The 16,083-nt window shown below is 44.4% G+C and overlaps 1 protein-coding gene across 1 annotated transcript in view; it reads right to left on the bottom strand.

The window, feature by feature from the left end:
- The window catches only part of STAB2 (stabilin 2), a 151,279-nt gene that overhangs the window by 50,472 nt on the left and 84,724 nt on the right, over nt 1-16,083 (bottom strand). The window contains exons 31-39 of the mRNA XM_068559982.1: nt 15,166-15,243; nt 12,993-13,091; nt 12,798-12,905; nt 9,266-9,397; nt 6,410-6,538; nt 5,120-5,176; nt 3,991-4,086; nt 2,429-2,624; nt 849-944 (exon numbers count right to left, since the gene is read on the bottom strand). Of these exons, the coding sequence (XP_068416083.1) occupies nt 849-944; nt 2,429-2,624; nt 3,991-4,086; nt 5,120-5,176; nt 6,410-6,538; nt 9,266-9,397; nt 12,798-12,905; nt 12,993-13,091; nt 15,166-15,243 (991 nt within the window). The remainder of the gene's footprint in view (nt 1-848; nt 945-2,428; nt 2,625-3,990; nt 4,087-5,119; nt 5,177-6,409; nt 6,539-9,265; nt 9,398-12,797; nt 12,906-12,992; nt 13,092-15,165; nt 15,244-16,083) is intronic.

Genomic DNA, 16,083 nt, shown 5'->3' with positions numbered 1-16,083 from the left:
TTCTCATTCCGCTTTCCTCATTGCCTCTACATCCCTCCCATCCTGCAGTCCTTTGGTCCTGTAGATGTGCAGAGCCTTCCCACATCTTTGGGCTGTGCCACGAGCTTCTTTCTGCCTGAAATTCTCTCCCCTCTCATCACTCTCATGTGGGCACATTAGGAACCATCAGTGCAGTGTGGGGGCCTGGGGAAAACGAGCCTGCTCAGACCCTATTGGGGGGAAAAAAAATTGATACAGTCTCTGGAGGACAACTTGGCAGTAAGCAGCAAACCTTTCCCCCAAACTGCCAACTTCTAACTCACCATCCCAAGGAATTTAACCAAATAGATTAATAAGACAAATGCAAATATATATATGAATATATATACGAATATATATATGAAAGAGATACTCATTGCAGCATTGTTTGTGATAGCAGAAAATTGATTTTAAGAGGCATGGTACAATCAGATAATGGGATATTGTATAGAAATTAAGAAAAATGATATTTATCTATATTTATTCACATGAAAAGATACTGATTATATATATTGTGAAGTGAAAGAGTAGGTTACAAAACTGTGTGAAGAGTACAGTCCCATACACACATTTATATACCTAGAACAAGGCTGGAAGGCCAATACAAAATACTGATGATAGTTTCTTCCCTGTCTTGGGAGTATGAGTAATTTTTATTTGCTTTTTAATGCTTTTCTTTATTTTACAATCTTTTTGGCTGCAAGTAGGAATTACCTTATCGCCAAAGGAAGAAATAAAGATACCATTTCTATTTTAGAAGGAGAAAAACATGTAGCTGCTGAGAAGTGAGGCTAAGAACAGATCATTAGTACCGAAAGGCTGGCTCTTACCATCGTCACATTTCACTCCTCGCCAGCCCACGTCGCAGTTGCAGGAGCCGTCACCCGCGGGTCCTTGATTGCATCTCCCATGGACACAAGTACACGCTAAGTGGAAAGACACCCACACATTGTCAGACCTCTGACCCGTGTTCAACAATTCACTTTACATTTAATACTAAGGTTCACTTTGGTGCACGTAATTCTACTGCCTGGTTCTAGATGATCGTTGTTGCTAATGGGTTTGGGGGGTGGATTCCCAGGAAGGGCGGGGGCATAGGAGGGGGCTAACAGGTGAATCAGGTCATGCTTCAACAAAGACCACCGTTTGGGCACCGTGTAGCACTGTGGGGCAGTGACCCAAGCAATGTGAGAGTGTTTTGGCTGAGGTTATCTGAGGAATCGAGGTTATCTGAGGAACCACGGTTATACGGGACCCATTTGGGACAGAGCCATGTTTGTTCCCTAAGAGTAGACTTCAGAGAGAAGCCCACTCGGTTCCTATAAAGCCGGTGTGGCACCACCTTCTTTGACAACATAGAAATGCCGATTCCTTTGTTACACAGCAACATTGTGAGCCTCTTTGAGAACTGGATGAAAGTTAAAGGATGCCTTCCTCAGAAAAAAGCATTCAGCCTTGGGGGTGTGCTGGACCCCCTGAGGGTCATCTATGGATCCTAGGTTAGGAAATCCTGCATAAATGCAAGCAGATAATTCTTCCATATAACACAGAAAAAAATCACCACTATAATGCCAATTATATATTATACGGCCCAAATATATTGATTCAATTATATATTGATTTTGTTTGGCTTGGACTAGCTGTTGAGAAAACAGCAATAGCCAGGTCAAATATGTAGTTTTTAATACAAAGTAGAAAAAATGCTTCGTTTTCCCATCATGGATTAGGAAACCCCTTCTCCCACGTCAGCCCTCTCATAGGTGTGTGTCCCTGGGCACAAGAAAGTCAGGGTGAGAGAATGCAGATGACTCGACTAAAACAGATCATGATTTTTGTGAAAACAACGGAAAGCATGTGGCTGGCAGAGGATGAATCAGTAGAGTGACCTTCACGTAAAGGACATGATTCAAGAACAAAGCCTTGGAGGGAAGCAGGGTGTGCATTCAAATCTCATCAGGTGTGACCTTGGGGGAAGTCATTCAACCTCTTTGCCTTAAGTCCTCATTTGTAAAACGGGGATACGAATACTCAACTATACATGGTTCCTGTATGGATTAAATGAGATAATGTGCACAGATCTGCTTTTCAAACTATCAAGCAATGTCCAAAACAGAGCGTACCCACAGAGGACCAGCACACGCAGGCAAATACAGAAACGTGGGTGGGTTGGAGAATGTCAGTGAGCAGATCGGGGAGGGTTGATAAGTCCAGGTTAGTAACTGAAAATGTTTGGAATCACTGCCCATTGCAAATTACACAATACAGAAGTTCCTGTAATTGACATGAGAATGGGGGGGATTCCAGTCTGCCCTGGAGACCGGCTGGTGAGGGAGCACGTGCCGAATCACTCTTTTCTCCTGCATTTCCGGCTGGTTTCCGGCAGCCTGCCTGGGTCGGGGAGGGTGCGCACCTTGGTCGCAGTGGATGCCGTACTTGCCCTCTGTGCAGGTCTCACAGGCTGTCCCGCTGAAGCCCTCTCCACACACACACATGCCCGTGCCGTTGACTCCGTCCAAGCAGATCCCGTTCCCAAAGCAGACGTTCTCGGCTTTTCCTGGGCAGGGCTGGCACTGGGGGCCAAAGTAGCCCGCACAGCATTCTCTCGTCTGAAACAGAAGGACCAGGCTGGGCTTGGACAAGGCCACACTTCCATCCTTTGGTTTTGTCCAGCCATGGTGTGGACATCCTGCAGGTGGGACTGGATGTGTGTCCGTAGCTTTGACCCCTCATGGAGGGGTTGGGAGGGATGGGGAGAGCAGCCCCCGAGAACCAGGTGAGGCTATGCAATCTCCAGGCGTGCCAGGAGCAGCGTGGAGGCTTCTGCCGAGGAGGCAGGAAGGAGGGGAAGGAAAAAGGCAAGCAGGAGGAGAGGACGAAGAAAAGCGAGAAAGAAGGAGGGGCAGCAGGAACAAAGTAAAAATAATGCAAGTGATGCCAGAGGGGCCCTCGCCATCCCCAAACCTGGCACCTTTGCGTTGTGTGTTATTTCATCTGGTACTGAAGGTCGGGAGGTGGGTGAGACCTTTGACATTCTATAAAGGACTCTCTTTTAGTTCAGGGAAGCCCTGCAGGATATCTGCTTGCTTGAGCCTGCCTTTATACTTGAGTGCATAAAAACACAAAATCTCCTGCAGCTGCAAGCTCCACAACTTAAGGGCCTAATCACCTGCCTCTGCAGGATAGGCAGAGGCTATGTCTAGTCTTCTGCGAAAGAAGCAGGACAGGACATTATAAAGAATTTTCCTGCAGATTCCAAAGTAACAGGTCAGAGGTGCCTAGCTCTGGGGTCCTGCTTTCTAAATGACCAGGTGCACCTGTTCTTTCCCTGGAGAGCTGCCCATTTCCTGTCTCTTTCGCTCACGGGGCATTTCCCCTGTTGTGAGAACAGGGAGATCCTCTAAGCCTCTCAGTCGCTCTTTTTCTTCATCATGCAACAGAATATTGCAGCTTTCACCAATGTGCTGACTTGCAGGGCTGTCCTGAATTTTAGTGCTACTGCTACTACTTTGAACGACAGTGGTAATGAAGATAATAAGGAGGAAAGGGAGGTGGCAGAAAGAATACATGCAGAGGGGGACTTCCCTGGTGGTACAGTGGTTAAGAATACACCTGCCAGTTCAGGGGACATAGGTTTGATCCCTGGCCTGGGAAGATCCCACATGCCGTGGAGCACCTAAGCCCGTGCGTCACAACTACTGAGCCCGTGTGCCACAACTACTGAAGCCCGCGTGCCTAGAGCCCGTACTCCGCAACAAGAGAAGCCACCGCAATGAGAACCTGCACAGTGCAATGAAGAGTAGCCCCTGCTTGCTGCAACTAGAGAAAGCCTGTGGTGCAGCAACGAACACCCAACGCGGCCAAAAAAAAAAAAAAAAAGAATACATGGAAAGGCACTTTGAAAAGTATAACACATGATTACATTTCTCAATGCTGCTGCAATAGTTAGAAGGCTTATTAAATCATTATACTCACAATGACAGTTTTCACACACTTTGGCTGGCACCCAATGAACAGGGATCGCTTGCCCATGAAATAAATGGTATAGAGACATTTCTTCGTCTCTGCACCCTATGAAATAATAATGATTATATCAGCTTTTCAGTTAGAACAAAGCTTTCCAACCTCTAAGAGCAAGTAGGTGGGTGATACATTGTTGTCACTCTAACTGAAATGTTCTAGAAAAGGAGGGGGTTGGCTTCTTGGAGCTGTTTCATAAGAAAGAAAATGCAAAATCACAATGTTGGCTGCCAGAATACCAGGTGGCAAAATTCAGATAATCATCCCTTAAGGTAGTACTCTGTAAAAAGAACTTTTCTTTAGAAGACTAGCTCAAGTTAGGAAGAATCACAGAGTCAATCAAATGAAAACATCCTTCCGACATTCCACATTGAGATGAGGCTTGGTTTCTGTTTATTTATTGGTTGATATTCTGCCTTGGTCTGAGACAAGATTAAGGCTGCTTACAAAGACTTATAATATACAAGATTAAATGCAAACTCAAGTGAGAAGAGTCAGCGTTGTTAGATATAAATTACTATTACGCAACGGAAGGTACATGAGAGTTGATTCTTTGTAATGGCTGGAGTATCATCAGAGCTAGCTTTTGCAATAAACAGCTATAAGAAATATAGATGGGGAGTTAATTCAAAGACATGTCTACCTCCCCCCCAGGTCTGTCATGTGTTTCTCAGAGAAAGTTAGTTTAACTTCAACTGTAAAGGGAATCAGGAAGGTGGGACTCCTCCAGGTTGGATACCGAGTTGGATATGGAGTTTGCCTCCTTTGATGAGCTTTCTTGCTCCTGTCCTTAACCGGCTACTGGAATATGAAAGATGTAGTATGAAAAATCCCTTCCTGCACTGGGTGTTGGTTGAGATGAACCCCTGTTTCTATTTATGTATTAATTAAATTTTTGCTTTGGTCCCCCAAAAAAATGGATTTAAGACTTTAGAAAGATGCATATAAGGTAAGAAGGTAAGATTAAATTAAAATCAAGTGAAGGAATGAAGGCAGTGAAATGAGTTGTGCTTGAGACTCATTTTCTAATTTGGACCTCCCTGGGATCCAGAAACACTTTTATCAAAGCAGACAAAATACTTACTAGTGGTTTAGTTCCAAACGGGCAGATCGGCTGCTGGGGACACTTCCCACACTTTCCCTTAGTAAAACACAACCAAAGTGAATATCTCATGGTTATTACTTTTAGTGCAAAATGAGGCTACAAATATTTTCCAGACATGGAGCTGGGAGGTTTTAGGCTATAAAACTGAAAACCAGAAACTCATCTGGTCAACCCCTTTAATGTCCTTTGAGACAAACACTTCAACTACTTTGGGTCGTGGACACTGGAGCGTCACTTTCTCTACTATACACTTCAGATGCTCATAATCTTGTAACCTGTGAGGGGGTCTTAACTCACTTAAATCCTAATTCCTTTAACAACAACTCTCATTTATTGAAAACCCACTACTTAGTGAATTGGGCCGGGTTCTGAGACTAAAGGATGCATCACGTGCAGCGCCCAGCCATGGGGTCCGCGTGGAGATAATATTCACTATCTTAAAAAAAAGAGCACAAGTTAAGAATGACAGGCATTTTAAAGTGCAGCCTGTTCCTAAAACAGGAGGAGACCAATGTGACTAGTTCTTAACTCGGCGCCTACTGGACGGTATTGTGTGGTCGTTCACAGTTCTGGCTCTGGGGCCAGACTGCCTGGATTTGAACGCCTTCTCTGCCACTTGCTAGCTCTGTGAACCTGCGGGTGTTACTCAACCTCGCTGGGGCTCATTTTTCCCCATCTGAAAAATGGGCGGAGTAATAGTACCTACGTTGTTGTGAGGGTTACCTGAGTTAATACATGAATGCTTAGAGCAGTGCCTGGCACATAAAAAATGCCCAGTGAATGTCAGCAGTTATTACTATTACTGAGAGACCCTACACCATCTCATGGAGTAAAAAGTCTCCATTACTGCATCCTATATTATACTGAAATGATCCATTCCCATATTGCCTCTCCTGCTAGACCAGGCTTGGCCAAAACCTGTCATGGGTGCACCATACCCCGCCCCGCACCCCCCCCACCTGTGTCTATGCTGGGTGTGGCACATTTTCTCTTTGAGGAAGGCCTTGGCTCCAGAAGCCTCCTCTCTCCTCAACATAACCCTCCAGGCAGCCTTTCAAGGCACTAGACTGTGAGCCCACTGAGGGCAGGGGTCATGTCTTATTTATTTTTGTGGAGCCACAGCCAAGTACGCTCCTTGGCATTTAGAGATGTTCATGCAGTGTTTTTTTGCACTGAACTGAGATACTCTGATAGATGAGTCCTATGCTCAAAATTATAAAAAATAAGCCAACACTCTTTAGCTCATCATTGGCCTCGGATAGAACTTACTCGAAGGATAGTAGTGTCATTAATATCACATCTATTCTTCTGAATTTCCAGAACTTTCCCCAAGCCATGGATCACTCCCTTGTCAGTGGCTACATTGGTGTAGTTTATCGGAGCCTCATTTACGTAGAGCTGTGAACAGAGGGTTAACTGTAAGTTTTTACTAGAGTGATTTTAAGGGAAATAAGGACGATGGGGATTGGAGGATATCAATATGACAACAGCCTAGGAGATATTCCAAAATTCACCTGGCAGGTAGCACAGTGTAGTGGAGAGAGTTCTGCCCTAGGAGAGGGGAGTCTGAGTGACAGTCCTGCATCTGGCACCTTCCAGCTGTGTGACCTTGGGCCAGTTGCTTTTCCTCTGTGAATCTCAATTTCCCCTTTTGTAAAAGGCAGAGGTTGTTCTAGATAATCTCCACCCTTCAAATGATCGGTTTTTATTGTTTAAAAAATTCTGAGTCATGATCGTTATGTTAGTGCCCCTGATAAAATGGCTCCACGGATGATGGATGTGCTTGGCTGTGCTGGTTATTGGTGGTCCAGGAGGCGTGGATGCCTTCCAAAGCCAAGACATGGAGAACAAAACTCAGCGTCCTTTTAGCGTATCTCTACTTCCTGGTTAATTTGCAAGCACCCCTAAGTAAGGCTAAGTGACTGTTATATAAGAATAAAAATAACTAGCATATTTGAGTGTTTTAGAATTTGTAAAAAGTGTTCCACCAGATAGCATCACTTCCCAGTGTAAGGAGACTGCTCAGAGGTCTGCATTACCATACCATGTTTCCCTTGGGGCTTCTTCGGAGTTCATGGTATGTTTGTATTGTCTTTGCCTAGTGTGTCCGTAAGCGTCCAAGACATGGGAACTAAATTTCTAAATGTTGCCAAATTAAATTCAACCTTGAGTTGTAACTTGTTTTGTTTTGATTTTTTTACATGGGAGCACACCTTAATGATTGCTTAGCAAAATAAGTAAAGCCGTTAATTCATTCATTAATATAACTAATATAACTGAAAACAAATGGTTGTTTGAAAAATTGGGAGGTGGTGTGGATGTGTGTGGGGTGTGTAGCAGGGCCGAGGTTGGGAGAAGAGGGAATTCTTTATTGTACTAAACAGATGTCAACTTCATATCTCATAAGGGTTTAAAAATGATTAACATCTCCCAAACTCCCCACTGCATCAAGATTAAAATGACTCTACTAAGTGTTTAAATCTGAACTTCCACTGAATGTTAAAGTCCCTGATGATTTACTTGGAGTCAAGTGAATTTCCACTGGATGTTGCGGTAAATCACGGCTGAGGTCCACAGAAGTGGTCCAGGGTCTGTGCAGACTTGGAAAAGAAGCAGGGGGCCTTACTTATGGTGTCAAACGGTGATTGCAAAACAAATTTGTAGAATTCCAAGATGCTGAGCTATTTTAAAATATCAAAATGGCAGAACTTCGGATGCTGTAATACTGTTGATTTGGCATTAGAAAAAGTCTGAATCATTTTTATTGTGAGATGTGTTCAAAGAATTACGGGTTGCATTAAAATTTTGATCTGAACACAAGTTTACTCATTTAGAGAGCATTTTTCTACATCTTCTTTGTCCTAAGAGTAAATGAGTTATCAACGAAAGCAAAACCTCTATTGTAAGATTGAACTATTTGTTTATTGTAAGATAAAGCCTCTATTGTAGAAAGGAAGAAAAAAAAAAAAAGCTCTAGATCAAAGACTTTCCAAACACGTGAAAAATAAATGTGACAGAATCAAAACTGATTCAACTAACTGCACTGGAATATTCATTTCTACATGATGAAATAAAAGATGACATAGATTAAAAACAGAAACAAAAATGTAAGGTCTTTATCAACAAAAATTGCCTTACCTGGAAAAAAAAGAAAATGTATTTAAAAGGATCTCCTCAAAATTATTACACAATAGGTAAGATTATTTATAGGAGTCAGAGGGAAATATTTGGAGTTAGATTATTCCCTAAGTAATGAAGAACCATGAAGACTTCTTTTTTTTTTTTTTAACCTGAGCATGTTAAAAGAAAAACTGTACACAAAATTCACTTGTACTTCAATGATGATAACACTGAGAAAATTATTTTCAAAACTGCACTTTTTTACAGGGACCAATTAATATTATTACTTAAAAATTTGCAATTAAACTTTCTTTACTTTAATATAGTGCTTAGTTTATCCTAAATAATCATTCATTTTTATTAATTTTTCTTATGAGAATGTATACTAGAGTTACGCAGTGAATTTCTTGTTGAATTTTCAGATTGATTGATGTTTGAAGTAGGTACAAAGAATTTTATATTGAAATACTTAAAATATGTATTTAGTCTCAATTCTTTCTACGAATTCTAAACACTTAAGTACTTAGGGGTTGTGTGAGATTAATACTGGAATACTGGTATGGGAGTCAGTTGGTCCTAGGTCTGCAGTCTGTATGATCAAGCAATGATAATAATGTTTATTCATTTAGCTGCTGGAGTCATGAGGCTCCTTATACCCTGGGGCCAGTGCCACTTCCTGGGGGTCAGGTTTTGCTGCCGGGTTCCTTTCCATCTTGGAGGTGGCTTGGGGGCTGTCTGTTTGTTTGTTAGGAATCAGAACTGAAGGGCACCTGTGACTGCTGGGATTCAATCTCCTTATCAGCCAGGCCACACTGATGATTTGGTGACAGGGATGGGGAAGGGGAGCTTCCCAGTCTGGCTGAGTCATTACTTTACGGTGAAACACAGACAACTGTCTTCTGTAGAGAAGGCTTAGGAAGTGCTGGGGAGATTACACAACGCAAAAGTGATGACAGACATGGAGCTAGGACACCCACCAGTGGGTTTTAAGGGAAAGGATCGCACCTGGTCGTTGCGGAGGAAGAAGCCAAGGAGGTAGGAGAAGCCCAGCATGGTCTCCCGGTGCATGCCGTTGTGCAAGTCATTCTTCAGCAGCTTCTCCTCCAAGACCACGTGATACTTGAGTACGTCCTCCTCCTGGACAACACACAGAAGGGAAAGTTAACCCACAAATCAGCCGGTCCCCGGGCACTTACTGGGCTGCCCTGATGTCCAGGCACCGTGGGGTTTAAGAGCAATAGCTTGTTGAACTGGAAGTTTTGCCCGAGGCATCAGGGCACAGTAGATAATAAATACTAAACCCGAGACAGATCACCTTGGGGAACTTGCAGACTTTCCATGTAGGATGGTCAAGAACTCATTACGGGACCCTAAAACCCGGAGTGAGGGCAGAAAAGGTTGGGGAGGGGATTTTAAAGTTGATTTCTTTGGTGAGAACAGCTGTGAAGAGAGTCCCCACACCCCAGCCTGCCTTTCACCTCAGGGGTCATGAGAGGAGGCTCAATGGGATATTTCAAAGGGCTTGATCTGTGTCCTCTGCAGACAGGGTAGCCTGTGGGGTGTCACTCAGGCCTGAGCAATCTTGTGCCAGGGACTGCTGGCAGGTTGACCCCCAGCGGAGGGGGCAGGCTGTCACCGCACTGAGACAGGCCTGCACTCCCAGCACTGACATGGGACAAGAGAGTACAGGTGTCCTGTGGACCAGAGGGCTGGCCGTGTCTGAGAGGGCTGGTGCCTTAGGTCCTATCCTAGATGGCTTTCTGGAAGGGCAGACAGGCCTCCCCAAGGGAAAGGCTGGAGGTGGCCTCTAGATGCTGAGGGTCCACTGAGAAAAAAAAAGTGGCTGTAGGAAGAGATGCATGCACACAGGTGGGCGGAACTGCAGTCAGAGACCACCAGGGATGGGTGGGGTCTCCAAAGAACCCATCAGAGAGCGAGAGAGCGAGAGCGAGAGAGCAATGGCATCTCAAGACGGTACCAGTTAGATAAGAACTTCCTGCCCTCTTAACATCTCTTCCCGACCATCACCAGGTCCTAACTACAAACCCGGTGAGACCAAAACGGAATTCAGTGAGATCAGGAAAGGAAATAGAAGCGTCATATGGGGAAGGAGAGACGGTGAATTATTGTCTCAGCTCCAAACCACCCTCTGCACTGTTTCTGCGGTGGGGCTGGGACCACAGCCCACACTTCTCCTCTGCCAGGTCTCCTGTTTGGCTCTGCCAGTGGAAAGTGCTCGAGGGAGACTGTGAGGCCTGTTAGAGGGATCTCCTCTTCCTGCATGCTTCCTGGTCCTGGGGGCATCACCCCAGCTGCACGTCATCGCCCTGCCAGCGGCAGCTGGATCCGAGTGGCAGAGGCCTGTCACTCCCAGACTGGCCTTATCATGTCCCCCTCCCCCTAAGACGCCAGCAACAGCTGGGCAATGGCATCTCCAAGACGCCTGGCTCTTGGACCCCCAGGGACCCTCCTCCAATGTCAGAGCCACAAGCAGGATGGCACCCCGTCCTCAGAGGTCTGCGTTACAGCTCTTTCAGGCTCCTCCATGTTTCTAAGTTTTAGTTGTTCTGACCTCTTTCCTCTGTTCTCCCAGGCTTTGGGGTTATAGATGCTTCTATGCTATCTCTTTTTTACCTTTCAATTATATTTATATAACTTCATACCCAATAAACAATTCATAATATTGAATTCTCTCTGGTACGGTTTCTGTCTCCTGATGGACCTTGATTTTTTTTTTTTTTTTAGCAATAATTTTTACCTTTCCATACTGATTTTTTTTCATGGAAAGGCATTTTGTTTTAAATATAGCAGTGTGTACATATCAATCCCAAACTCCCAATCTATCCCTCCTGCCACCCTCTGATGGACCTTGATTGATTCAAAGACCATACCCCCTCCTCCAGTTTCCTGTCTGGACAAAGCCCAGCATGGAGCAGTGAGGAAAGAAGATTTAATTCTAAATCCAATTCAAAATGTTGATTTTTTACAAGGAGCTGGATTTTTCTTTTTTTTTTTTTTTTTTAACTTAATTGAGACTGTGTTTGTGACTTACAGTGATGATAGGACTTTCTGGGGAGGCAGAAAGGCTGCGGGATTGCCTGAGGGTTTATCCCAGGGCAGGAGAAGAATATTCCCCACTGAACTGGTTCAAAGGGCTGCGGGAGGGCTGGGGGTGAGGAGACACAGTAAAGAGGATTTCCACTTCCATCCCAGGAGTCCTGCTTGCTCAACATGGCAGTTACAAAAGTCTAACACACCGTTCCTCCCTTCACAGAGTTTTCATCCAATTGGAGAGCTAAGACACACCTGCCTGAAAAGACAGTTCCTTATACCAGGTGTGTAAGTGCTGAAGGGCGTACTAATGGTCTGAATTCAGAGGCAGGAGAGATTTTCTGCAGCTCAGGGGCCAGAGCCAGCTTGTCTGAGGAGGTGAGACTGGACTTGAAGAATGGGTATATGTACAGATGATTCACTTTGTTATAAAGCAGAAACTAACACACCATTGTAAAGCAATTATACTCCAATAAAGGTGTTAAAAAAAAAAAAAAGAATGGGTGGGGAGGACTCAGGAGGCATCGGAAGGAGGAAGGGCAGCCTTCCTGATTGAGTGGGCGGGGGTGTGTGTGCGTGTTTGTGTGTGTAGATAGGAGCAAGGGCACTGAACATGCCTTTGCTTTCTTTAGGGTCTGTATGACATCACTCTGGTTAGACCACATGGTATCTGCAGGGAATGGATGGGAGACAGCAGTGGGCCCAAGGGTGGCTTAGCGGGACTTCAATTATCAGCCCCCGTCTCCTTAGCACCCATCATCTCAGTCACCCTATATAAAGAGAGAAGTGAAAACAGTGTGCTTGCTGTGCAATTACAGCTTTAAACGTGTCCTCCCACTATGGGGCTGGGTGTGGGGCACCCCCGGGATCCTTCTAAATGGAAATTCTGGCGCCAGCACTGAATAGAAGGTAATCGTGGCCAGTGTATGGAGCCCCTAAGAACCTGGGGAGGTAGCTTGGACTTAGTCATTCAGGAAATGGAGATCCACCCAAGGGTTTTGAGCCAGAGAGTGACAGGATTGGAGCTTTTAATTATTTCACAAAGTCTTTTGACAAGTTCTGACTGTTCAGCCCCAGATGTTAGGAATCAGGGAAGACAGAGATGGGGAGAATAGGAGGAAGACAGAGACAGTGAACTCCCTCTAGGTCCCAGCTGCTGACAGCTCACTGCATGGGACCAGGGAGAAGCCAGGGAGGGGAGGAGGGGTGGCCATGAAGATGTTTCCAGGTTCCTGGGATGCCCGCATCCTTGTGTATGTGAGCCTGAGTGTGTGCTTCCAGGGGTACAAACTAAATACGTGAGTAGCTCTGGCTTGGGGGAGGTTCGGGTATGAGAGAGTCTCTGCTCAAGTTTATGTTAAATATCTGGATATCGACAAAGAAGTTTTGATGAAAGAGTGAAATGGTACATGGTTGATGGACTGAAAAATCTTAAGTGTTTGAATTTCCAGGAAATAATTTCCCAGGTTATTATTGCTGATACTACCAGAGTTGTGACCTTCTTCTCCCGGATGTAACTCTCAATGGCGTCGTTGTTTGGAGCAAACACCGTGTAAGTGTCAGCAGCCTCGATCGAACTTGCCAGATTATGTTGCTGTGATGGAAAGAGACAGGAGCGCGTGAGGGACTTCTGTTCCCAGGTAACCCGAGCAGAGGGTCATGCAGAGAACGTGGTACTTGCAATGATGTAGCCCCGGAAGATGGAATAGTCAGGCATCTGGTCCAGCCGGGTGAGTAGGTTTGGTAAGGAGCCAGTTAGACCTCTTTGGGGAACCAGAACCTGGGAAAGGAAGCCCCAAAATTCTGTTAGCCTGCGTTGGTAGGACTTGCTGCTCTCTAGGACATAGGTTCATGTCACATAACAATATGTGATCATGAAGCCTCTGCAAATAGAGAACAAGGTACCTTTTCCTTTGATCGTCTGCAAGACCAAACAGTGGTGCGTAGTTTGGGAAGTGAAGTGGGTTGGACTTCAGCCCTACTCCACCACCAGACCAGGTACCTCTAGGCAGGGAACAACCTGCACAACTGTTCATGGTGGCCTTAACAAAGGGGGCCACAGTGTCCAACGGACAGGTAGAAAAGGAGCTCCTTAACGAGCCACTGCAACCCAGAGGCTAAGCGGTGAACTTGAATCAGTTGACGTGCATCCATGGATCTTTGTGTCCACATAAACTTCTTCCTCAATCCAGTTACCTAGCCATGAGGACCCTCAGTGGTCTCCTTTGAGAAGTGAGGAGAATGGCACATACTTTCTTAGGGTTGTTATAAAAATCAAATGAGATAATGCAATACATGACACTTGGCACAATGCCTGGCACCTAGAGGGCTGTCAATCATTCCAATATTACTGCACACAAGGTGAGGTGGTAATGCTGATGAGGGACAGAGAAAAGATTCAGCTCCACCCCTCCGGGACATGCCATCATATGGGGGTTCATGACCTATTCCATAAAGAACTATCAAAACAAGGGGGCACAGTTATGCCAAATGAGTTCTATACTGAGAAATCCCACGGGATATCAGAGGAAGGAAAATGGAATAAAAATGACATTTATTGAGGTCTCCCTAGGCAGCAGACAGTGAGAGAGAAGGTGTTGTTTGATCTTCATAGGGAAGAAAAATGGGGCTCAGAGAGGTTATGTAACTTGCCCAAGGTTACCCAGTTAGTTAAGTGCCTGAACGAGATGCTGTATGATTCTAGAACTTACCCTCTTGACACTATGTCAGCCTCGGTGATATGGGCTGCAGGGATCAGGGATGGCTTCACAGAGGAGGTGGGACTTGAACTGGCCCCCGTGATAATAACGCTCAGTACAGGACATGGGTTGAGGTGCCATTTTACTAATGAGGTTGTGTTCATCAAAAATGTAAATGAGAAGAAGAGGTAATTTTACGCTTAAAAAAATTTTTTTTTTTAGTACTTTGAAAAGCCAGTATTGGAGAAGAAAAATACTCTTGGAAAGTAATATTGCTTTCTGATAAATGAAGCCATAAGCCCAGCATAGTTCCCTGCGAATGACCTATCACTTGCTCAAAAAATAGTGTATTTTTTAATGCCTCTTGGTAATACAAGAGAATTGCAAGGTCTTTGCAAAGTGTTGCACTCAGAAGTCTTATAAGAAGCCTCTCTTTTCTGAACAGAAACAGTTAACGTGTTCTGTAACTTGAAATAAAAAAGTATGTAAGTGCCAAGTGAGAATAATTTTAGTTAAAATGCAATTAGTTAATTGTCTTTTCTAATCTTCTGCTTTTCAAAATTTCCCAATATACCCTAAATTCTAACTTTAATTTTAAATGAAGATATTAATATAGTAACTGAAAATTATAGGATAGCTTAAAAGCTCGTTTCCCATTAAACGTTTTTTTTTTTCTATTTCATACCTTTGAATACTGTTGAATTGCATCTTAGAAGAAAATAAAAATTCTACAATACGCTTCCTACCCTTTCCCATTTTTTTTTCTAGGGCACAATAATGCAGAGGGGAGCGGACCAGTGATACATAGTCAGTTGTCTCTCCTCCAGTTCTTGATTATATCTAATCTGGGCATATGGACTTCCCAATACTAAGGTTCCTGTGTACCTTGTAAGATGTTCTGATAACTAAGAAATATGATATATGTGGCCACACATTATACAGGACCCATTGCAGGATATAGGCTGAGTATATAGCAACTGAGTCTTACTGAATGAGTAGAGCCTCTAAATGGTTTTAAAATAAAAATAATGAAGCACAATACAGGTTATTTTTATATTAAGGCTAAGTATTTTTTCCCCAAAAAGATACTGCACAGGAGGATAAATAACAAAAGGAGGAGAGATTCAACATGTGTGGGAGGAGGCGATTTTGTACCTTGTTGATGATGTGTATCACTCCATTTGTGGCTGCATTGTCACCATCAATTACGGACGCTCCTTCGATTGTGATATTCTGTAAACACACCACAGTGAGAAGGTGAGTGAGTCCCTATAGAGTACACCCAGGGATTGAATTATTTCTGGGTTTCCCACTTTTGAGTAGTAGTGACCTTCTCACTTTTGGACCATGACACAAAGTCAGAAATATTTTTAAATTGTGAGCCTTTTGACATTACACACACACACACAATTGAAATGAAATAATACTTTCCTCTACCATGTGGGAGGCACCTGATCATCGATTCTACTCTATTTCATTCTATTTCATTAAAAAAGTGCTGGGGACTTCCCTGGTGGCACAGTGGTTAAGAACCCGCCTGTCAATGCAGGAGACACGGGTTCGATCCCTGGTCTGGGAAGATCCCACATGCCACAGAGCAACTAAGCCCGTGCACCACAACTACTGAGCCTGCGCTCTAGAGCCCACGAGCCACAACTACTGAGCCTGCGTGCCACAACTACTGAAGCCCATGCACCCCAACTACTGAAGCCCACGCCGCCTAGAGCCCATATTCCACAACAAGAGAAGTCCCCACTTGCTGCAACTAGAGAAAGCCCGTGCACTGCAAAGAAGACCCAACGCAGCCAAAAAAAAAAGTGCTGGCTGAGGCTTACTGAAGTGACCCTGCAGTTGGAAAAACACCACAGATAGTGTTGTGGGTTGAATTGTGTCTCCAAAATTTGTATGTTGGAGTCCTAACCCCCAGTGCCTTAGAATGTGACCTTATTTGGAGACAGGGTCTTTATAGAGGTAATCAAGTTAAAATGAGGTCATTAGGGTGGGCCCTAATCCAATATGACCAGTGTCCTTATAAGAAGAGGGTATTTGGGCACAGACAGCTATGTAGGGAGA

This window comes from Eschrichtius robustus, chromosome 13, assembly GCF_028021215.1.
Source record: "Eschrichtius robustus isolate mEscRob2 chromosome 13, mEscRob2.pri, whole genome shotgun sequence".
Lineage (NCBI taxonomy): Eukaryota > Metazoa > Chordata > Mammalia > Artiodactyla > Eschrichtiidae > Eschrichtius > Eschrichtius robustus.
Note: the sequence above shows the minus strand (reverse complement) of the source record. Positions and strands in the feature narration are given on the sequence as shown.